Source organism: Peromyscus californicus, unplaced genomic scaffold, assembly GCF_007827085.1.
Source record: "Peromyscus californicus insignis strain IS unplaced genomic scaffold, ASM782708v3 Scaffold_7__1_contigs__length_154581171, whole genome shotgun sequence".
Classification (NCBI taxonomy): Eukaryota; Metazoa; Chordata; class Mammalia; order Rodentia; family Cricetidae; genus Peromyscus; species Peromyscus californicus.
Window position 1 is genome coordinate 110,666,216 of NW_026294595.1, and position 23,186 is coordinate 110,689,401.

Here is a 23,186-nt window from a genome sequence, read left to right on the forward strand (position 1 = left end):
CAGTGTCTATGGATGCGGCCACAGCGGTCGCTGCACCTCCCTCACACAGGAAGAAGAGTTAAAGAGCCAGCACTGGTCCCAGGCTCCGTGGGGACTGTGTATTTGAGACCCAGTGGGAGCCATTCTATAGCACAAAGAGCAGGAGAGGGGCTTCCTATGGAGCTGTTTAGAAGAGCGGCTTCAGAGGCCATGTGGTTAAGAAGAATTGTGTACATTCTGTGAAAAGTACATGAAATCCAGTCTTTTCATGACCCTTTGAGTATTGTCATGTCCACAGAGCAGGAGTTGAAAATGTTCTTTGTTATATCTGCCTTTTCAGATACAAGTGTTTCCTGTCGCTGTTTTTAATTACTTGGTATAATGTATTATTCTGGAACAAATAATTTTAATTAGAGATGCTTACCATGAAAAGGAGTTCATTATCTTTCTATCATATTTGAAATACATCTCGGAAATACATCTGTTGTTTGTAGAATTTGAAGGTTCAGGAGAGGGGGGAACAGGACATATTTCTCTGATATTGGTAGGAATATTTATTACAGATCCTACTTATTTGCCTCCAGAGCTTGGAATAAGCTACCCCCTTTAATTTACCCTTCCCTTAGTCACTCAGACACCCAGTTTTGACTAATGTGACAGTTCCCTGTCCTTGAAAGTTCCCGTGAGTAATTTATTAGTTTGTTTGAAGACTTGTTTTGTTGTTCCGTCTTCTGTATGTGCAGAGGTAGTTGTTGAGTGCTTTAGCAAGCATTTCTTTATGCTTCTTCTGTCAAGAACCAGGGGGCCACCTATAGCCGTGTCCCACTGTAGACCACAGCAGTGTCCCACTGTAGACCACAGCAGTGTCCCACTGTAGACCACAGCCGTGTCCCACTGTAGACCACAGCAGTGTCCCATTATAGACCACAGCAGTGTCCTACTGTAGACCACAGCAGTGTCCCATTATAGACCACAGCAGTGTCCCATTATAGACCACAGCGGTGTCCCATTATAGACCACAGCGGTGTCCCACTTTAGACCACAGCCGTGTCCCACTGTAGACCACAGCCATGTCCCACTGTAGATCACAGCCGTGTCCCACTGTAGACCACAGCCGTGTCCCACTTTAGATCACAGCCGTGTCCCACTGTAGACCACAGCAGTGTCCCACTGTAGACCACAGCAGTGTCCCACTTTAGACCATAGCAATGTCACACTACAGACCACAGCATTGTCCCACTATAGCACAGAGGCCCCTGGGAATCTGAGCATCCATTTACCTGAAAATGCTCACATCAGAGGTGCTCTGGAAAAAAAAGGACAAAGAGAAACAAACATGTAGATGTTGGCTTCTCCAGTTGACTACTCTTATAAATTAGGCTGCAAGAGATTAAGCATCTTTATTTTGAGGTAAAGGAAAAGACAGAGATCTACTGCTATTGATGAACCCAAGATAAGCCTTGAGAACAGTTTGTACCTTGTCAGTAACTAAACTGAGAGTTCCCTTCCCCGCCAGGTTCTAATCACATAGAGGTCACCCCTGTCCCACAAAGGCAAGGACACTGCCAAGACCTGTATCTTGGTCTCTTCAGACTGTTATAACAGAATGTCATACTCTAGATAGCTGTGCACAGCCAATATATTTTTCACATTCCCTGCAGCTGAAAAGTCCAAGAGGAAGGCCCTGGCAGATTGATATCTGCCAACAACATTGTCTCAGTGTACATAGATGATACTTTAGAGCTGAGTCTTCATGTGGTAGAAGGGTAAGGGGTCTCTGTGGAGCCCGTTTTATGGGTTCTGATCCACTTGTCTCCGCAAAGTTCCCACTTCAATTACCCTCACTTTATAGGGCAGGAACGCAATATATGAATGTGCATGGTGGGGCACATATCCGGATCAGAGCACCTTGTTACACAGCATCAGACCAACTTCAGATTTCCAAAAAATATAACTTGAAAACTCAGGGAAGGTGCTTTGCCTTCCTTGTTGTCAGTAACCTCTCAGGCTAATGCTGCCGTTCATTTCTGAGGTAAGGAGAAATGAAAGGAGAAGATTGCATCTTCCACTTGACACCAGACTAGAGCATCCTCCACATCTCACAGTCCCGGCTAAAAATGAGCACTTGACAGGCTCACAGTTGTTTCATGAGAGATTTTCATTTCTGTTTCTATGAGGTACAGAAGGCCAGAAAAACAAGAGGTCTCTCACCTCTTGACACCTGCTCTGTAACTCATGGGCTTGCTCTCCTTCCCACCCTGAGTGTGATCTCCATGTCAGGCATAGGGCATGGGCTCCTTACCAGGACTGATCTCTCACTGTCCCAAACCATCAATGAAACAGAAGGAAATTCAAACTCCATTGAGCAAATTTTCAAGGAGAGAAGCGAAGAAACAACAATTTATCCCAGGTAGAGAAGGCACTAGCAGACAAAAGAAAGATTCTGTTCAAGGCTTTGGTTATATATTGCAATTACATTACTGGGCTATGTGGGAGCAGCTACACTTCTAAAAAATCCTACCCCAATCAGTCCTTTACCTCTTTTATAACCTCAAGGAGCAAAGAGACCCAAGGACCTTGTGAAAGCTCTAAACTCCCTGAGCTAATAGTCTGAATCTCACTGGGGTCTCAGTGGGTGATCACAGTGCTGAAAATTAAGAGCAATGGCCATGCCTAACCCTGTGGAAATAAATATGCATTATATTTGATGACTTATTTTCTGTGCCAGCCACTGCGTGACATGAACGCTGACCAGAGACTGGCTTGCGAAAAAAGATGTCTGGGATGGAGATGAACAAACTCAAGCCGATCATTCCATAGAAAACAAACTTTCAGTGGGTCTAATTCAACAATAATTTATAAATTTGGCGTTTTCATTATACACAGATTTGTATCCTAGGTTAGAGGAAATATGTACATAACAGGAATATTGCTTTTTGTAACTCACAAAACAAAGATGCATTCCCTGTTAAAATGCAGATACAGCTCTGGCTCACCTTCTGTTATCTGTGTCCTTTTGGGTAGCTGGCCAGACCTCAGTTAGGATCAGTGTTCTCATCTGTAAAATAGGGTTGATGATGTTTACATTATTTCTTTGTTTAGTGATACATACTCTCTATTAGCAACATTAAGAATTATTAGTATGGTATAGTAACAATTGACAAATATTTACTTGGTTAATATTATACTGTGCTTTTGTTTTATTTTAATAAGACAGGGTTTGACTCTATAGCCCAGACTGGCCTCCAACTCTCAATCCTCCTGCCTCACTTAGCCTTCCAACTGCTGTTATCACAGGTGTGTGCCACCGTGTCTGCCTTTGGTTCAGTCTCTGTGCCAAATTCTCTAGTACCTAGAAGTAACCCGGGAGAGGTGTATTTGCTGGTATTATCTCTAGTTAGTAATGAAGAAATGAGTTTCTAACCACCACATTTGCATTGAATTTATCTGATCATAAAGCTGTTTCTAGTGATTATAAGATATTTTATCCTTATATGTTTCTGTCACTGTCTAAAGGAAACTATAAAGTAAAAATACATACTTCTAGGTAAAATAAAGGGATATGACTTTAGATTGTAGAAAAAACATAGGAAAATATACTAAATTAAGACATCTATTATGAGCAGCAAATAGCCTAAGAAGTTAGAAGAGGTGAGTTGCTGGTGGAGTTCAGGTGTCCTGTTGTTAGAGCACAGAGGAGGAGGAATGGTCATAGGTCACAGCATTCATTACATTGAGGGAAAGCAGCAGGTCAGTGGGATATTTTTCCTGGTGCTAGTATCTGAAAGATAATTTTACAAGATAATGGCATAATTATGAATACTCACTCATTAAAAATCCTGTCCTACAAAGATACTAAAAATATACGTTAGAGAAAAGACAGCATCTTCAACAAATGGTGCTGGGAAAACAATGTGAATATGTAGATAATGAAACTAGATCCTTATCTCTGAGCATGCACAAAATTCAACTCCAAATGGATCAAGGACCTCAACATGAGACCTCACACTTCTAAACTGCTAGAGGAAAACTAGGCAGTCTACTTCAACATGGAGACACAGTAAGGACTTATTGAGTAGCATGGGATTACGACAGGGATAAGACTATTAGTTGGCAAATAAGGTAACATGAAACTAAAAGACTCTGCAACAAAGGGAACTGTCAACTGAGTAGGAGGGAGTCCACAAAAAGGGAGAAAAATCTGCCATTCATACATCTGACAGAGAATTAGTGTCTAGACTGTACAAAGAACTAATAAAAACATAAACATCAACAAAAACAATCCAAACAAAACATAGTGTGAAACTAAACAGGAAGTTCTCCAAACAAGAAATACAGGTGACTGGGAAATACTTTTAAACACATTCAGTAGCCTTAGGAATCAGGGAAAAGTAGATTAAAGCTACATTAAGATTCCATCTCATCCCAGTCAGAATGGCCATCATCAGAAATACAAATGACAACAAATGCTGGTAAGGATGCGGGAAAGGGAGACCCCACACACTATTGATAGGAAAATAAAGTAGAGCAGCCACTTTAGAAAGTTAGTCTGTGTTGCTTGGTCCTAATGGCTCCTTTGGGGGAGGGGGTAAGAAGATGCAGTGTCAATGACACAGATACTGGGAGTCAGGTGAAGGCAAAAAGCAGATTCATTTATTCAATGGCCAAGGCCTTATATACCCTTCTTCCAGCACCCAGACTATGTCCCAAACTAGTGACATTGAATGGTCATCCTTCATTTGCTGGGCATGATTAGGAACTCTGGCAGCAATCTGGTGACATTGCATCGTCACCCCTCATTAGCTAGGCATGATCAGGAACTCTGACAGCGTCTGTTGCTAGGTCCTTAGGCAGACTCCAAGTTGGCTCATAAGGAAATATATTATGTGCATGCCTTGGCAACTAGTTTGAGCCAATTTCCTCAATCCTATGGGCCTGTCCTACTAAGAAACTGGAGGTTTCTCAGACAAAGCTGAACTACCATATGACCTAACTATATCACTCCTGGACCAAGGGAAGCTATGTCCTCCTATGGAGGTAATTGCATATCCATGTTCATTACTCTTCTATTCACAATATCTAGGAAACAGAAGTACTCTGGGTGTCAATCTGATGAATGGATAAAGAAAATGTGGTATACATAATGGATTTCTATTTAGAGTTGAGAGAATAAAAGTGACAGGGATTCAGACTCAGAGAAATTGGCTCAAATCTCCCGTTTGTTATTCATTGGCTATAGCTTTGAAGAAATTACTGTGAACATTTTCTCCCCTATATAAAAATGCACTGACTGTGGTGGTAATCACTAATTTCATGTGGCTCTTTACATTAAAATCATAATAAACATTGTGCTCCTCTGTTGTCTACCACATTTCAAGTGTTTCACAGCTCTGGGTAGCTCATGTTGATTATATGGCACATTTGCATTGTTGTGACAAATCTACTAAAACCTGGTAGAGTTCTTGTTAGTTTTAAGTGAGACAGTATTTGTGAAATGCCTTATGCAAAACTCATTTGCATCTGTTCTCTCATATTCACAGCCATTTGTCTATTCAGCACTTATCTTTTCCCAGCTCCTTAGACTCTGTTTAGTTCTTTGAATGTCCTTTGAGATTGGGGTCAATTTTCTTCATTTTCACATAAATAGGAAAATTTAAGTTCAAGGTTAATCAACATGGCTGTCAAGAAACTTCAGCAGTCTTCTATAGCAAGGAGGTTGGAGTCGCCAAACTACTGTAGAGTGCCACCTTCTTTGAATATCCTTGTATTAGTTACTTTTTATCACTGTGAAGAAACACCATAACAGAGGTAACTTAAAGAAAGAAGTTAAAGAAATTTAAAGTTTATTTAGGCTTATGGTACCAAAGGGATATGAATTTTTCATAGCAGGGAGGTGCAGGCATGGTGTTACTCTTTGGGGACCTGCCACCCAGCTCCCAAATAAATACACAAAGACTTATTCTTACTTATGAATGCCCAGTCTTAGCTTGGCTTGTCTAGCCAGCTTTTCTAGCTTTAATTATCCTGTTTCTCTTTAACCACATTTTGCCTCTGGGCTTTTTATCTTTCTTCATTCTGTATATTTTTCTTTCCTTCTTACTCTGTGGCTGGCTGTGTGTCTGGGTGGCTGGCCTCTGATGTCCTCCTCTTTTTCTCCTTTTCTCACTCTTCTCTCAAGCCTAGTTCTCTCCTCCTATTTATTCTCTCTGCCTGGCAGCCCTGCCTGTTTCTCTCTCTTGCCAGCTATTGGCTGTTCAGCTCTTTATTAGGCAAATCAGATGTTTTAGGCAAAGTAACACAGCTTTACAGAATTAAACAAATGCAACATAAAAGAATGCAACACATCTTTGCATCATTAAACAAATATTCCACAGCATAAATAAATCTAACACATCTTAAACTAGTATTCTACAACAGTGGCTGGATTAGCAGGTGGAGAGCTCAAATAGGGAACTGCAAGCAGGAGGCAGAGAGAGCAAACTGGGAATAGTGCATGGCTTTGAAACCTTGGAGTCCATCCCCAGTAACATGCTTCCTCCAGCAAGGCCACCCCTAAACCTACCCCAACAGTACTATCAGCTGGAGACCAGATATTCAAACATCTGAGCCTATGGGGACATTATCATTCAAATCACCACAGTCCTCTTTCTCAAAAGTGTAAAACTTGTGATGTAATGCAAAAGCCCTCACTCCATTCACTCCTCTAAGTCTGAATCTTCCCAGTCACAAATGCAAAAGAGGAGTCCTGCACCACTCCTGTTTAAATAAAAGTGTAATTAAACCACATATTAGCCTATCCAGAAAAGCTGGCCATAGCTGGAAATAAGGCTCTACTCTACCATAGTTTGTGTTGCAAAGACCACAATATAAACATAGCCATTAGGGGGTAACTTGGGTAATTGTGGTGGAAGGGAAAGTAGGAAAGAAAGAACTTTAGTCTACCTTGAAATCAAAGTTATGGGGCTCAGGAGATTTCTCGGTGGGTAAAGTGTTTCCTGCACAAGTGTAAGGAACTGAGTTCTGATTTTCCACCACCCACTCCTGGGAGGCAGAGACGGGGACTCTCCAGGGTAAGCTAGCTAGCTGGACTAGATAAATTGGCAAATTCTGGGTGCAGCAAGAGACCCTGTCTCAATATATAAGCAATCAACGTAAACTCGGTGCATCAACTGTTGGAGCTCACATGCATGTGCACACTTGTACATGTGTAACCATACACATGAGGTACAGGCACAAACACACTCAAGATTCTGTTATTTGGACAGCCACCCACCCACCCTACTTTTATTAAGCACGCTGAGTTCTCGGTAATTCCTTTAAAAAAGAAAGTGGATTAAATTTTACTTGACAGAATATCTTTTGAACTTGAAAGAATGGAAAAATATTAAGCTAAATCAATTTGAATATTTTGTTAGGCCATGCTATTGAATACTGTGAAGATAGCATAGACTAAAAAATAGCATAGAGCTTATCATGCACTCCATGTTTGATGAGGTGGTAGGTGTCTCTAGAAGCCATGAGTGGCACACAGCCTTCTGAGCAGGGATCCTAGTGCCAGAAATAGAATTCTGACAGCTTTATGGGCAGCTAGAGTGATGCTTTGCCTCTCTCTAGAAAAGTGACCTCTAGCTGCCACTTGTTCAGAATTTCCACAAGAATTCCTGGCCCTTTCCAGCCTGGACTCCCTGTGGCCTAAAGTAACAGTTGGGCTGGGTAGCCAACCAGGCCCTTGAACTCCAAGTAATAGCTTCTCATAAGAGAACTGAAAACAGGCTTCCTGGAAGAAGTTTTACTATGGTTTGTTTTCTTTACCAGCAGATTCAATTACTATCTATTAACTGGAAGACAAACAGATTTGCAAAGGAGACAAAACCTGGCCTCCTTTTACACTTTTCTCATCCACAGTTCCCTGTAGACAATGTACCTGACCATGGGTCTTAGATATCACTATGGTCTGGCCAGGGGGCCACAGCCTGAGTTCTAACCTGAAGTACCCATGTGAAACATAAAACTAGTGTTGGAGAAAAAGAACAGAGATTGTGTGTATTTACCACCAGTGGAGGCCCAGTGCTTGGCTTGTTGGTAGGAAGTAGAAACCTAAGTAGGTGTACTCTAGTTCCTTTCAGCCGGTTGTCAGTTAGCCCTCTGATCTGTGTTATGATGTTTTATAGGCAGTTTGGATATGTTTGGTCAGGAGACCACTCGGCTAAGTCAAAGAGTTTATTGTTTTAGCATCAGTTAGGGTTTCTAGGTGAGGTCCTGGGAAGATTTCTACCCTGACCATTGCTTTTCACAATAACAAATAGGGTTTTGTCTCATGATCCAGATAGGCCATTTATCAATATTTCATCTTATTTTAGTTGCTGAGGACCCCAGAGGCAAACAGGTTTTGTTGTCTGATTGGGAGGGATCATCCAGCAGCATTCTCTGAGGGTCTCTACATTTTACTCTCTCCCTTTTTTACCATTCTACTGTATTTTGTTCTTTTTGCTCAATCTTCTTATCTTGCTTTGGAAATTAGTTTCTCCTCTCCCTCTTCCTCCTCCTCCTCCTCCTCTTCCTCCTCCTCCTCCTCCTCATTTTCCTTCTTCTCTTCTTTTTTTTTCCTTAATTTTTGCTTTGTTTTGTTTTTCATTTTTGAGGTCCTAGGAATTGAACCAAGGGCCCTGAGTATGTTAGTTGAGTACTATTCCACTGATCCTGATCGTCAGTTGAATGTTTTTGCTGTTGTTGTTTTTTGTTTTTGAGACGGTCTTACTAAGTTGTACAGGCAGGCACTGAATCTGTGATCCTCTTGCCTCAACTCCCGGGTAGCTTAGATTACAGGCCTGCACCATCAGGCTCTGCTAGAAGTAACTTCTTTCAAGGGCATTCAAATGGTGCCCCGGGCCCAAGGGGGGCCTCCCCAGTCAGTGCCTCAGAGCCACCCCAACTTCTGAAAAGAGTGTGTATGAATTAGGAAAACATGTCCCTTCCTCCACACAGCCCAGCTCAACTTGTTGCCTTCTCTCCCTGAAGTTCCACGTGAACTGATGGCCCTGGCATGGTGCCACCCTGGTGCCATCCCTTCAATATGAACAGGTTAATTTTTATCTTTTTTACATATTGTCCTGTAGCAAAATACTTTGACAAAATTATCTGTCCATTCATCCTTTCATGAATGAAATAGTTTTAGGATTCTGAGAATGAAAGGGTCTATTGGGAGCAAGTAAACAGACAATGGTGGAACTGGATCTTGTCTCTAAAGGCAGTGTGGTCTTGCCTTTGCCTCTGTCTTATTCATTGCTCTGTCTGCAGTTCCTAGAAGTGGTGTGGAGTTGGATACATACAATGATCCTTTGCAGTAAACTACCCAAAGTAAAGGCCAGCATCATTCAGGGCTGCCAGGCCCCTGGATTCTGCCACCTTATGGTGGCCATCTCTTGACATTGGATTTGCTTTGATGAATGTTGCTGTTTTCCTGGAATTTAGAAAGATAAATTTGGATGCGAGAAATTAAGCATCTGAAATGCCTTTCTTAATGTGTGCCTTTCTACAAAACGTTAATCTTGTAATTGCTACTTATTTAGTGATGCTTTATCCCTGCCGAAAGGACAGGTTCCTAATTGTTGGCATTACAATGATCTAGGAAGTTGGCTTCTTTAGATCATGAGAAGAATGCCTAGATTTGTCGAAACACAGAGTCATGCCTTGGTATTATGCAAACAGAGGGCACAGAGCATCTGGGTTCATTTCCCGAACATTCTTTTTCTCTCACTGACAGATTTTCCTGGTGTTCCTAAATGCAATGGCTCAGGAATCCATTGGCACATAGGGCAGATCTGCTGTGGTGCGTGAGTTTGGAGAACACTCCTTCTCAATTGAAGCTTTGATTCTGTGGTTTTCATTGAGTTTCTGGAGCCAAAGTCCACAACAGTACTCAATGAATTGTGTATCAGAAGCCCCAGTGGGTTTATGGTGACACGTCACCAGGGCTAGTGTTGATATGGATCAGTTACAGGCAGCAGTGTGTCCTGTATGGAGGGCAAACAGGCGACACTTGGTTATTTTTCAGGAGCTCCCCTCCTAAGACCTTCAGGAAACTCTTTCCTGTATAAATCCAGGACATCAATGCCATTAAATTTGAATGTATTCTAGAGGAAGGTTGTCTGTGAGACAGATCAGTCTTTTGATATAGAAAAAGACCTCACGGTGCTCTAAATAAAAAAGTTCCACAGTATCATCAGAATTGGAGGTATTAGGATCCAGATGCAAAGGGTGTTTGCTTGTTGTCCTGTGTTTGGACGCGCAAACGTACTTGAATTTTTATTGAATTCAAAATGTTGTAAGTCACAAAATCCATCACACTTCTTTTTTTAACAGGAATCTTTTGTGTTTGAGCCCAACTGCCTCTTCAAAGTGGACGAATTTGGCTTCTTCCTGACCTGGAAGAGTGAAGGCAAGGTATGACCTAAGAGCAGCAGCTTGTCCTGCCTGCCTTCTAGCTCAAGTCATTGCATTTCTCCATAGGTAGACCAAGTTCCTTCTAGCTCAAGCCATTGCATTTCTCAATAGGTAGACCAAGCTCCTCTTGAGAGTATGGATGCTATACTTACTCATCCCTTTGAGATTTTTCCCTACTTGCTTTCCTGTCCCAGGCATTGAGGACACTGGGGAATTAAAGACATTATGCAGTGTAACTCTAAGAGAGTCTACTAGAGGGATAAATTGGGGCATTTTTAAAAGAGCTACAAGTCACTGAGCATTGGGAAAGAGAAGTTGATATTGCTATGAAAGCTTAGACAAAGTAGGTCTGATTTAATCTTGAGAGTTAGGAATATTTTCTAGAAAATAATTTCCAAGTTGAAATTAAAAGGCACATGAAATGAGAGTTCAACTCTTTAGACCCTGGGGCAAAATCAGATGTGTGGCACAGTGTTCACATTTAATGAGCATTGGAGCCCAAACCAAGAAAGGTGTAATTGGAATTGTATAAAAGTTGGCATTATTCCTACTTAATGTTTTCTATATGCACATATTTAACGATATATAGGCATTATTGTGTGTATAAATGCAGTAACATTTTGTAAATATTTTATTAATCATTCAGAGTTGCATTTTTATGTATCTCTATATATATGAGTATGTTCATATATATGAAATAAGAAGTTTGAGTCTTTTCTTTCTAATCACTAGAAATCATTACTGTTACTTGGTTTGCATTTTGTCACTTCCCTGAACGGCATTGATTTTATATTTAGAAATGTTTGTTAAGCTCTCTATGCCATGAGGCTGGCAGAATTTAAGTTCATTGCTGGGGTGTGTGCTCTCTCTTCAGGAAGGACAAGTGCTAGAATGTTCCCTCATCAACAGTATTCGGCTGGCAGCCATACCAAAGGTAAATGTGATGGGTGTCACTCGTGTGTGTGTGTGTGTGTGTGTGTGTGTGTGTGTGTGTGTGTGTGTGTGTGTGTTGGAGGCGGGAGTGTGCGTGGACCATGATGTTCCTGTGGAATTGGTTCTGTCCATCCACCTTTATTTACCTGGCTCTGGGAATCAAACGTGAGTCATCAAGCTTGCTCCGTAAGCACCTGAACCCTCTGAGCCACCTCGCTGGCCCTGATGTTCTTTTCAACATAGGTTTACAAGGCTTGAAAAGCGATCTCCAGGATTCTGTTTAATTTCTTTTTTGGTTTTTCGAGACAGGGTTTCTCTGTGTAGCTTTGCGCCTTTCCTGGTACTCGCTTTGGAGACCAGGCTGGCCTCGAACTCACAGAGATCCACCTGGCTCTGCCTCCCGAGTGCTGGGATTAAAGGCGTGCGCCACCACCGCCCGGCCTGTTTAATTTCTTATTGCCCCCAAATCATCAACTTGGATTTAAGGATAGGCACAGAGTAGACATTTCATCTCTAACTCTTAGGTGATTTACACTATTTTCAGTTATGTATAGAAATATATAGAAATAGAAATATATAGCCTTGAAAACTAAAAGCTTTTCACAGTGTCAGTATCAGAGTGACAGATCCTTTAATCCAGAAATTAATTTTAAAAGCTCGCCCCATCCCCTTGCTATCAGCGATTTGCTTTTCCTGTGTAGCTGATGAATGTGGAGGATCCCAGTGCTGAAGTACCCCGTATTTTTTCACCTGTGCACTCAGGACACTGTTCACACAGAAAGCTTGGCTCACCTCTGAGAGGAAAAGCTCCCAGAGTGCAGAAACCAGTGATCTTCATAGATTGGTTTGTTTGAATAAGAATCTATAGGTATAGTGGTGTTAGGAATTTAAAAGGTGTCTCTTCATAGAATATTCTACCACAGTATTGATTTCTTTCCATGTACCTGCCCTGCATGTTTTCAGATACCCAAAACAAAATTCTATTCCTATTTATTTATTTTTCGGCTGGCCTTTTTTCTGTTAGCTAAGTTTCCTGTGTAACTACGTGCTAGAATTTCCTCTGGAAAACAAATGTGGTATTTTATGTAGGAATTAGGGTAAACTTTCACAGTTTTCCTTCCATGTGAGGATGCATAGATTGTAGAAATAAAAATGCTTGGTCTTTGTATCCAAGCTGCTTAAGAGTCTCAACTTCATTTCATAAGAATAGCCTGTGGTAGTAGCTGTGGTGACGTGCTTATTCATGGTAAGTAAGCCTGCATTCTGTAGTAAGAGGCCTCTTGGATATTTATAGACACAAACACACACCAGTCATGATCTTTCCTGAACTTTGCTAAATCTGAAGTTCTCTGATAGTGACAATCAAAAATCCAGACAAAGGGGCTGGAGGTGTGGCTCAGCAGTTAAGAGCACTGGCTGTTCTTCCAGTGGACTCTGACCAATTCCTGAAACTCACATAATGGCTTTAACCATCTGAGCACCAGGTACTCACAAACACAGACATATGTACAGTCAAAACAATAAATAAGATTTATGTTAAAATCTACACAAAGACTATTGAGCCAAGTCTTCTAAAGTTTAAAAAAAGAAACATACAACCCTCCTGAGGGGATTCTGATATTCTGTAATATTGGAAACGTCATCTCTCCAGGTTTTATAATAATGCTAGTTCACTAGGATTTTAAATGGGGCTAGGAACCATTTCCCTTTAAGGTATATTTTTACCCCAAATGTGACTTCTTTTCACCGAGTTTTTCTCCACACTCTGTGATCTAACATATTTTTTCCTATTTTTACACATCTACAGGATCCCAAAATCCTGGCTGCTCTTGAAGCTGTTGGAAAATCTGAAAATGATCTGGAAGGGCGGATATTGTGTGTCTGCAGTGGCACAGATCTGGTGAACATTGGCTTCACTTACATGGTGGCCGAAAACCCAGAAGTAACTAAGGTACCATCCCAACAGCCTCCCTCCCCAATGAGTATATGTTACATGTGTGCAATTTTTTTTATGTTTAATATAGTTTTTAATATGACATTTAGAACTGTTCGATCATTTTAACCTTTTAAAATGCCACTGCTCTGCTGGCATATTTGTGTGGAAAATTCAGCGAACACAAGACCTTTGTCACCTGTCACTCATGTGGGTCAACACCTGAATACCTGGTGTGAAATGCTGTGGGAAAGCTAGCCCAGGCTTTCTATCACTTGAATGTGCTCTGGCACTCTGGCATCCCTGGGATCAGTGGATGTGAATGGGGGACAAGAGGCTCCTTTTCTGTTTGAGCAGCATGTAATTTTGTCGGTACCACCCACCAGAAACAGAATGTAGACCACATACATGGTTTAGGTGGAGCTGTGGGAGAGAGCATGCATGGCATAGATAAGGTTCTAGTGAAAAATGTAATGAAAATTTAGAAAAATTAATGAATGGCTCAGTAGAAGAGAATATGCCTAGCATGTTTAATACCCTGGGTTTTATCCTAAGTGCCAGAGACCAACATGGGTATAACTATTTCTATAAAATACGGTATTTAACCCAACATATCCCACACATCGTTATCTTAGCAAGATATAAGCATAAAGTTTACTAGTGTCATAGTTCACATTCTTTTGTTCATGGTGTTTGAATCTAGTGTGTATTTTCACATCAGCCCTGTCACATTAAAAGTGCGAAGTAGTTGTGACAACCAGTGGCTACTATATTGAAGACTGTAAACACAGCTGCTTAAAAATCCAAAACTCTTCTCCTCGATAAGCTGTTGAAGTATTGAGGTTAAGATCCATCTTGCATTATGACATCCAGAAAACCATTGCCCTAGCAAGCTACTCTAAGATTTTGGCCAAAGAAGCTTCAAACTTAAATCTTTTTCTGCAAATCTTTTGTTTATAGGGACTTGACCTCCAAGCATAAGTAATCTATACGAAGGACACCAAGCCTTTACTCTTCCATTATAGAGTCATGGGTTTGGAACAAGGAGAGGTCTTTCATCTTCCATTAATCTCGTCATTAATACAGTGTAGGTTTAGTGAGAAAGTCATTGTTGGAGAGGCTGACTTTTGTAGCTAGAAGGAAATGGACCAGTAAGATCATTTGGGGAAACAGAAGTAACACAAGCATGCACTCTGGGTGTAACAAGTGGCAGAATTGAGTTTTGCCCTCTCTGAGACCACAAGACTCATTCTCCATCACTTGCATGGCATGCTCTCATCCCAGAAGCATTGGCCTGACCTGAGGCCTCATTACACACTAGTCCCAGGGCCACCCAAATACACTGATCTAGAATCTGCATTTGTAACAAGAACTTCCAGGTGCCTCCTGTGTGCAGAAATTTGAGAGGCTCTTGCTGTGTACCTTTGGAACCAGGAGTGGGCTCTCCAAGTTGTATAACAGCCTCTGGCACTGTCCTTGTGGTAGTGGCTTTGTAGGTTTTATGCTATTGTTCGTGTCATCTCAGTTGGAGAGAACAGCTTTTACAGGCCTCTCAAGTTTTTATTACTCTGCTCAGATGGGAAACTCATTTGAATGGATTATTGACCTTGATCTAGACAAACAGTGTTGCCACGTCTTACAATTCAGGCTTGCGTGTTTGCTATAAAGGTCTTTCTCATTGCTGTTTGCCATAGCAACACTGAATCTGGGGGATCCAGTCTGGCTAACTGTGAAGAAGACTAGCTAATCACATACAGATATTTGGCTACTTGAAGTTTTGCAAAAATACAATTTTGTAAACTTGTGTATCTGGCTTTCATCACCTTGTATTGTCAATTCCTGAGAGAAGAAACACTGTGACTCTTTCCAAACCCAAGAATCTGTACTTGGGCTCAGATTAGCCGAGCAGAAATCCTTGAGTTTCCTCTTACCAACTGGGAACATAGACACAGTGTTTATCCTTCTTTGTCTCATTTTTTTCTTCTGTAAAATGGGAACTGGACAAAAGTATCTTCTGTGGGATTGTAAGCATTGCTGGAGTTACTGCTTTGAAAATGCCCTGTGCACTGCATCCTCATGTTAGCTGCCATGATCCTAAAGTCATGATGTAAGCTATGATGGGAGCTGGGCATGGGTCTCCCAGAGTCTTATCTCTCAGACACAACAGATAAACTGTGGAACTCCAAAGACCACTCAGGAGGCTAGACCCAAGCCCAGTCTTAAACTTAGGCCATCTGCATTCTCTAACATGATGCTGGCTATATCACCTCAAACAAGTAAGGTCCTGGGAAGATGGCACAATCAGTGAATCTCAGGGGTTTATTTCTTATAATTTGGTTGCTGCCAATCTTGGCCTGTTGTGTTTAAGAATCTCCTTCTGGAATATACACAAATGAGTAGGTTATATGTAGAGTACTGAAAAGGTGGATAGTATATACTCAAATATAAAATTCAACTGCTTTTCTTTTAGTAGCATTTTCATTAAAAAAAAAAAGCAGGTTGCCAGGAGGTAGACACTATCAATAATTCTGTTCTGATTTTCAGGTCAGAGTCATGGCTATTTAACCCTACTGTTATTAGTGGGAAAATATTTCAGCTTCTCAGAACTGTTACTTAGAAGTTTGTATTTCACTAATGGTATAATATACAAATAATAAATCTCCTTGTTCAGATTGGATAGTCTATTACATCATGTCCTTCTGGTTAATGAGTGCTTGTTGACATCATTGAGTACCCCATTTTTTTCCTAACCATGTGTAATAATTTTCCCCGAATTTCACTGATTCTTTCAGTGAATATGCATGTAGATAGATAATGATGCCCATATCCTGCTATCAAGATTTAAAAGACTATATTAGTCAAGATCAAGACCTTTACTGCCTTCAGTATTGACAGTACATTACCATTTTATTCCCAGTCCTAGATAGATGCATCCCTAACAGATTATATAAGCCACTGAGTATATTTATATGAAATGTAAGTGTGATTAGACTAGGTCAAAAAGGTGGGAAAATTCATAAATCAAATCAGGCCAATGAGAAAAGTAGAGTAGAATACCTGGAAAGGTGTATGTGACTAGGTGATACCAATCACACATGAGTGCAACCAAATGTCCTTGAATTATTGGGTTACAGGATGTGTTAATGACCCATTTAGCACATATGAAAGATGTGTGTGGTGAGTTTATTACAAAAGCTAGTAACAACAAAGAATCAGTTTTTAAATTCATATGTACATATCTTGAATGCTTTCTTTTAAGCAAATAAGTATGTTTCAGTTGTTGGCCATTCTTTCAATGTTAGAGCTGCAGACTTTAAGTGTGGTCTGTTGATGGGACATTATGTATGTAGCTTCCTGTACAAAGTTCAGACACTAAGGATACACATGGAGTAAAATGCAACTAAGACCAAATTCCATAGCTCTGTGACTTCTTCCCTTAACCTGTTGTTTGTCTAGTCCATATAACACTTGGAGGGAAAAAACAGCAACTTGCTTTAAAAAAAAATTTCTTGAGCATTCAGCTCTAAAAACAACAGGTCTTTTTCTTTTCACTAGAATGTTTCATTTGTTTATGGAATATTTTATTTTAACTGACATAAATATTTTGGGAAAATAATATAAGTGATGCATTGTAGGCCTTTAAGGTTGGGGCAAAATGATTTACTACATCAGCATGTGATCTCTCAATTGAGTTCAGTTTCTGGGTACCCATGGGCTTTGGTTGTCTTATAAACATCCAGTATTTCTTGCTCTAACCAATGAGGGATACAGGCAGAGAATTTCTAGCATTGCATTTGATTGAGGGGACATTGAGTCTTGACCCAGATCCTAGACTATTATCCTACATACACTCTGACTGTTCAGAAGAATTCACTGCTCCAAACATTTAATAGAAGCCAACTTTATCTTAATCCAGACTCCAGAAAGGACCAATTTTCACTCAAGAGAGACTTTCTGACTCTGAGAAAATCCTTTATATTCTTTTCAAGTAGAGTCTCTGATTTTTTTCTCCCCATTTTATATGGCTCTTTAATGAGTCAGTAAATCCAGATGATTCAGCTTTCTCAAAGTTCAGCTTTCTAATCCTTACAAAGTGTTTTCTTGTCATTTGACTCTAAAAAAAATGTGATTGTGTTTTTTCCAGAGGTGCACTTCTTATAAAAGACATTCTGGAAGCTCATCTTTTGCCTTCTTCATCTGCTCTCAATGCTGACTAAACAAACCTCGCTACTCCCACTTTTTGAGGAGGTTTGTGCGCCATGCCATTCTCCTTGCCCTTCCTAACATGGTATCTTAAACAAGTCCATGGCCAAACCTCTCTTCTGCCATTCCTGCTCCAGAAACAGTAGTCCTCAGCTGCTCTGCCAAGACCACACTCACAGCTTCCTCTCACTTTCCCAAACCATCTCTTACCTGTTACTCTAGCTCCATTCCCCCAGTGTACACAGAGTATAGTTGCTTCTTTCCACCACTGTTCTGCTCTGTGGTCCTGACCAAAGCGCTTTCTCCCTCCTCTTCTCCCAGCATCTTTTATTGGTGTCTTCACCTTGCCCCCTGTAGTCCATCCTCAGAATAGCAGCGGAAGATAAACCCTTTCAGCTGGGGGCTTTCACTACCTGGGAACCTCTAAGGCTTCCAAGTCTCTGAAATCCAGCCTAGGCTTCCCTGCCTGCCCTCAACTCCTGGGGATTGCTCTTTCCCCTGCTTATGGGAAGGTTGGTTGGTTTGTTTGTTTGTTTGTTTTATCCTGGTTCTCCAGTCCCTGCTGGACTATTACTCGTAGCTGTGTCCCCTGGAACACTTCAGCTTTTCTTTATTCATTGTCCTGCTTTCCAGAACAGTGTCCAGAACTTTGTAAGTGCTTGATAAACACTTGTTTTCTGAAGACAGTTATGCTGGCCACTTCAATCAATTCTAACCCAGGTGGTTAAGATATACAGTACTCTTGCCCTAATTTTGGTGAAATAGGTTCCAAGATCTCACTGTGAATGTCTGAAGCCACAAATGTTACTAAGCTCTGTATGGACTCTTCCTCCCCCTCCCCAAATACATCTGATAAAGTTTAATATGTAAAGGAAGCAACAATGCATAATATCAATAGTAGAAAACTCAACAATATATGGTGATAAAATTGCCAGCATCGGTACATTTATGCTTGAAAACATTATTAAGTAAAATAGGGATTACTTGAGCACAGCTCATCTGATAATGAGGTAGCTATGAGTGCCTACCAAGAGGGTGATACATGCAGTGTGGATCCACTGTTAAAAGAGATGACTCAGATTCTAGGTATGCAGAATGGGACAATATGGGATTTGATTCTGCTACCAGAGGGTTTGCAAGTTATAATTATAGGTAGTTTGATTCATCAATTTTCATTTAATATTTTCACCCATGAGTCACCAACATCACTGAAAGTAAAATGAGGGGTAAGGGGGGCAACTATATCACCTCGGTGTCTTACACTTTGATTTTTTATACAGATTAGCTTAGAAAGAGCTAGGAAAATGGTCTTTGACAAGCAAACTGAGAAAATGTGATTTGATGGCAGTCCAAGGGGAACAGAATGCTCTACAATCCAAGGGTGTTATTTTTAGAGTGATTTTTCAGGATGTAATGAGATTGCTGCAGCCATGACAAGACTGGAGGTTTTGACCCTGCCGTCTTGGCTTCTTCCCCATCTGGATCATTATATCCTGCTTACCTAAATCCTTCCTGTCCTTCCAGTCAGGAAATTTAGCTTTCATTTCCTCTCCTGAAAAGCCCTCTGTTAAAAGGAGTTGCTAACAAATTGCTACCACTTTTACCCCAAGCCCAGCATGCAGCCAGGTAATAGGTGTGTCTCATCTGTCATGCAGCTAGAAACACTCGAGAAGAAAAGCATCCTCATGCTAAAAGCTTTGGCCCATTTTTCAATAAACTGTAATAAAGCTCTTTATTTCCCACCGAACCATTATTTTATCATAAACTATGCAAATTATTTAATAGCAAGCTTACAGCAACTTATTTAGTTAGAAGAACCACTCTGGTTTCCTCGTACTTTTTTTTCTTGTTCTCAGAATGCAGCTAGCTTAGAAGGGGTTCAGTCTCCAGCAAATAGGAGTTCAGATGTCTTTCATTAAGTTACAGCTGGCGCTGCACAGCCGCCTGAAATCCCAGTCACTGTGCTATGTACCAGACTCAAGCACAGCCCTCATTTAACATTTCCACAAATAAATCTGTCATTTTATAGCAACTTGAATTTTCCTTTGATTACAAAAATAAGCTGTTATTGTGAGGTTCAAAATGCAGAGATTGGAATTAAGTTTAGACAATTTTCCATACCACTCATTATACTTTCTTCAGGTTGTAAATATTTGGTGAACTTCATAAATTACACTTTGTGACTAAGTCACCAAATAAGCACATGACTAACTACTGTAGAGATTAAATTATGAAAAATAGTATGTGTTCTTTTTTGGGTCCTCAAATGATAGTCGGGTGTGTAATTTATTACAGCCAATAAAATATTTTAAGAAACTGAGTTGAATGTTAAAATTACTTTGCTTGAACTTGAATAATGTTGACTGGAAGGCTTACTACAGAGGTTCCCAGAGAAAGGATTTAGTCTTTGTTTTACTGAGAAAACAAAATCAGGTTCTCAACTTAACTTCCTTCTGTTGGCTCTGCTAACATCCTGCATAACCTCAAAGACCTGAGTCTAGTTCCTGTTGGATGTTCAAGCACTGAGGAAGTCCAAGGGATCAGGCCTCCAGCCTCAGCCTCAGCCAGGGGCTTTGAGCAATGCCAGTTCTTAGGCTTGCTCCCTGCATAATAATCAGAAACTTACATGTGGAGTCTAGGAAAGTTTTAACAGGCTTCCTGGTGATTGGCAGTAGGTGATGTTTGAGACCCATTGGATATAGGTAGATTTAAGTCCCAGATCAGCAATTTTACCCCCACCCCTACCATTCCACCTCTGAGACCCAGACCTCAGTTGGGTCTTCTATTGCTGTGAAAAAACACCATGTCCATGACAACTCTTATAAAGGAAAATATTTGTTTGGGGTGGCTCACTTACAGTTCAGAGGTTCAGTCCATTATCATCATGGCAAGAAGCAGGGAGGCATGCAAGCAGACCAGGTGCTGGAGAAGTAGTTAAGGGTCCTTCATCTTCCAGGTAACAGGAAATGGTCTGCAAACACTGGGCAGTACCTGAGCATTGGAAACTTCAAAGCCTGCCCCCACAGTGACACACTTCCTCTAATAAGGCCATACCCACTCCAACAAAGCCACACCTTCTAATAGTGTCACTCCCTATGAGTTTATGGGGGCCAATTACATTCAAACTACCACACCCCCAAAGTGTAAAAATGTCTATAGCATACGGAGCTACCTGCTGTACCAGCTTGTACATGGATTCACCAAGGCAGATAAAGAAAAGACACCTGGGGGCTAACCAGCTTCTCCTTGCTTGCTTTCAAAGCATCCCATGTTAAAATCCTTTTCTTAAAGGAGTTTTTGTTAGTTTGGGTTTCATTTGTTTTTGCTGTGTTAGAGATCTAGCCCAGGGCCTTACATATTCTAGGCAAATGGTCTACCATTGAGCTATACCCCTAAACGTTACCATGCCATTTCTTAACTCGTGGTTTCAATTGTGGATTGTAAGCTAATGGCTTCCAGGGCCCTAGTAGCTCCCACAGAGGCCCAAAGACCTTACTAAGCACAGCCTCAGCCCTTCTAAATCAGAAATTCATGTTCTAGTGATCTGATTTGCCCTCCAGGTGATTGTGCTGCACACTTGAGTATGAAAACCGTGGCTGTAGGAATACACTCCATCACTATCCTCAACATCCCACATTCCTATGGAAATCTGAGGGCACCAACATTCACCTGCTGGTGTGAGTTGTGCCTGCTGCGTTCTTTTTTTTTTTTTTTGGATTTTTTGAGACAGGGTTTCTCTGTGTAGTTTAGGAACCTGTCCTGGAACTCAGTTTGTAGATCAGGCTGGCCTTGAATTCACAGAGATCCAGCCAGCTGCTGATTGCTGGAATTAAAGGTGTTCATCACCACCTCCTGGCGTCTGCTGCGTTCTTAAGCGGCTCACTTGTAAATCTGAACCTCCGCCCACCCCACAACATTCACTAAGTCTCTTCACTACACACACAGTGAGACTCAAACATAGCAGGCTTAGAGTGTGTTTGTGTGTGTGTGTGTGTGTGTGTGTGTGTGCATGCATGCGCCAGCATGTTTCTCTCCTCTCCTCTCCTCTCTCTCTCTCTCTCTCTCTCTCTCTCTCTCTCTCTCTCTCTCTCTCTCTCTCTCTGTGTGTGTGTGTGTGTGTGTGTGTGTGTGTGTGTGTGTGTGTGTGTGTGTGAAACTGACAGTTGGCATTTTCACGCCAAAGTGTTAGATCCCATGAGAAGACTGGAGTGAACGTTTTTGTGTTTCTCAAAGCTTGACTAGGACCAGAGCTAGTTTTGAATGCCAAGCCACGCTACTTGCTGAAGAGTCTGTGGAGGTGGTGTTGAAAGGTCATTACTTGTGCTCAAAGAAGAATACCACAGATGCTTTACCTTCTGAGGAGATGATTGACCATGTAAGACCATGGGCCTAAGAACCCTACTGCTCAAAGTACGGTTAGAGCTCAGCAAGTCACATCACTTAGGAGCCAATCCCAGAGCTACTGAGGCAAAACCTGTATTTTGCCAAGATGCTCAGGTACTTCTTCTGTACACTAAGGTATGAGAGGTTCTGTGGGAGAATGTGAAAAAAAATCTATTTCTCCTTCACGTAAGCTACAGGGAGGAAGACTTGGGAGGCATTAGAATGTTAAGTCCAGATTTGTCCCTGGTTGACAGTAGAGAAAAGACGTTGCCCTGAATCAATCAAGGTGATCTAGATTTCCCTACCTGCTAACATTTAACCTCAGTGACAGAAGTTTCTATAAGAGAATCAATCTTTTCCTTTCCTAATCAAATGGCAGGCAAAGTGAAATAAAAATGGCTCCTGGATTAATAGGTCTATTATGATGCACACCTATAGAAATAGAATAAGCAAAACCAAGCAAAAAGCATATATGAAAATACAGACAAAAGTGAACAAAAGTTGTTTAGTGCAAAGCACCAGTAATGAACTCAACACTGTGCACAGAAGGCCCTTTCCAGTTGGTGGGAGAACAGGTCCTCAGAGTGACATTTGGATGGGTCTAGAAAGCTGGCTGCCAGGTTGTCAGAATGAAGGAAACAAGATGTCATTCAGATGGAGTCTCTGCATAAATGCTCCAACAGTGGAGTCCCAGGGAGCTGTCTCAGATGGCAGTCTGAAGGCACTCATTTAGTCCCGAAATTATGTTATCTCAACTTCCAGTCACCAGCTGTGGGGGAACGAGTCCCATACACCAGCTCTCATCAGTATCGGCATACAGTTGCCACTGTTGGCTGCCAATCAATCTGTGGTCCTATCGAGCTCGTCACCTGGCTTAGGTACATCTTCTGTGATTAGAAAGCTCGAATTGGAGTTAAGGCTTCACTCTGCATAGGAAGTGCAGAAGGATGCAAACAGTCAAACAAAACTAGAAATCACTTCAAATGAACTTTCCAGTCTCGGTGTCATCTCTTAAAATGGCAATGAAATTTGCTTTATGTAAAACCATTTCAAAATGAACAAGCGCTGTTTATTGTACCATAGTGCTATATGACCATACCACCATTTAGTGCTAAAGCATTTTCTTCATCCAGAGAGGAAGCCAATCCTGCCTCCACAACCCCTGCCTGTAGCCCGAGTATGTCCTTTTATCAGTTGACTTCGTGCTGTTTATGAGCGTTAAGTATCTCATTTTCTCACTGGAAGTTTCAGCATGTTCATTTGCTGGCCTTTAAAATGTGGTCCCTGTGACCTTTGAGATAGACTTGGTGTT

At 41.2% G+C, this 23,186-nt stretch overlaps 1 protein-coding gene across 14 annotated transcripts in view; it reads left to right on the plus strand.

The window, feature by feature from the left end:
- Plcb4 (phospholipase C beta 4) overlaps positions 1–23,186 on the plus strand; it is a 383,607-nt gene that overhangs the window by 257,928 nt on the left and 102,493 nt on the right. For all 14 annotated transcript variants that reach the window (XM_052723053.1, XM_052723055.1, XM_052723059.1 and 11 more), the window contains 3 exons: positions 10,342–10,422; positions 11,297–11,356; positions 13,163–13,306. In XM_052723053.1, the coding sequence (XP_052579013.1) occupies positions 10,342–10,422; positions 11,297–11,356; positions 13,163–13,306 (285 nt within the window). The remainder of the gene's footprint in view (positions 1–10,341; positions 10,423–11,296; positions 11,357–13,162; positions 13,307–23,186) is intronic.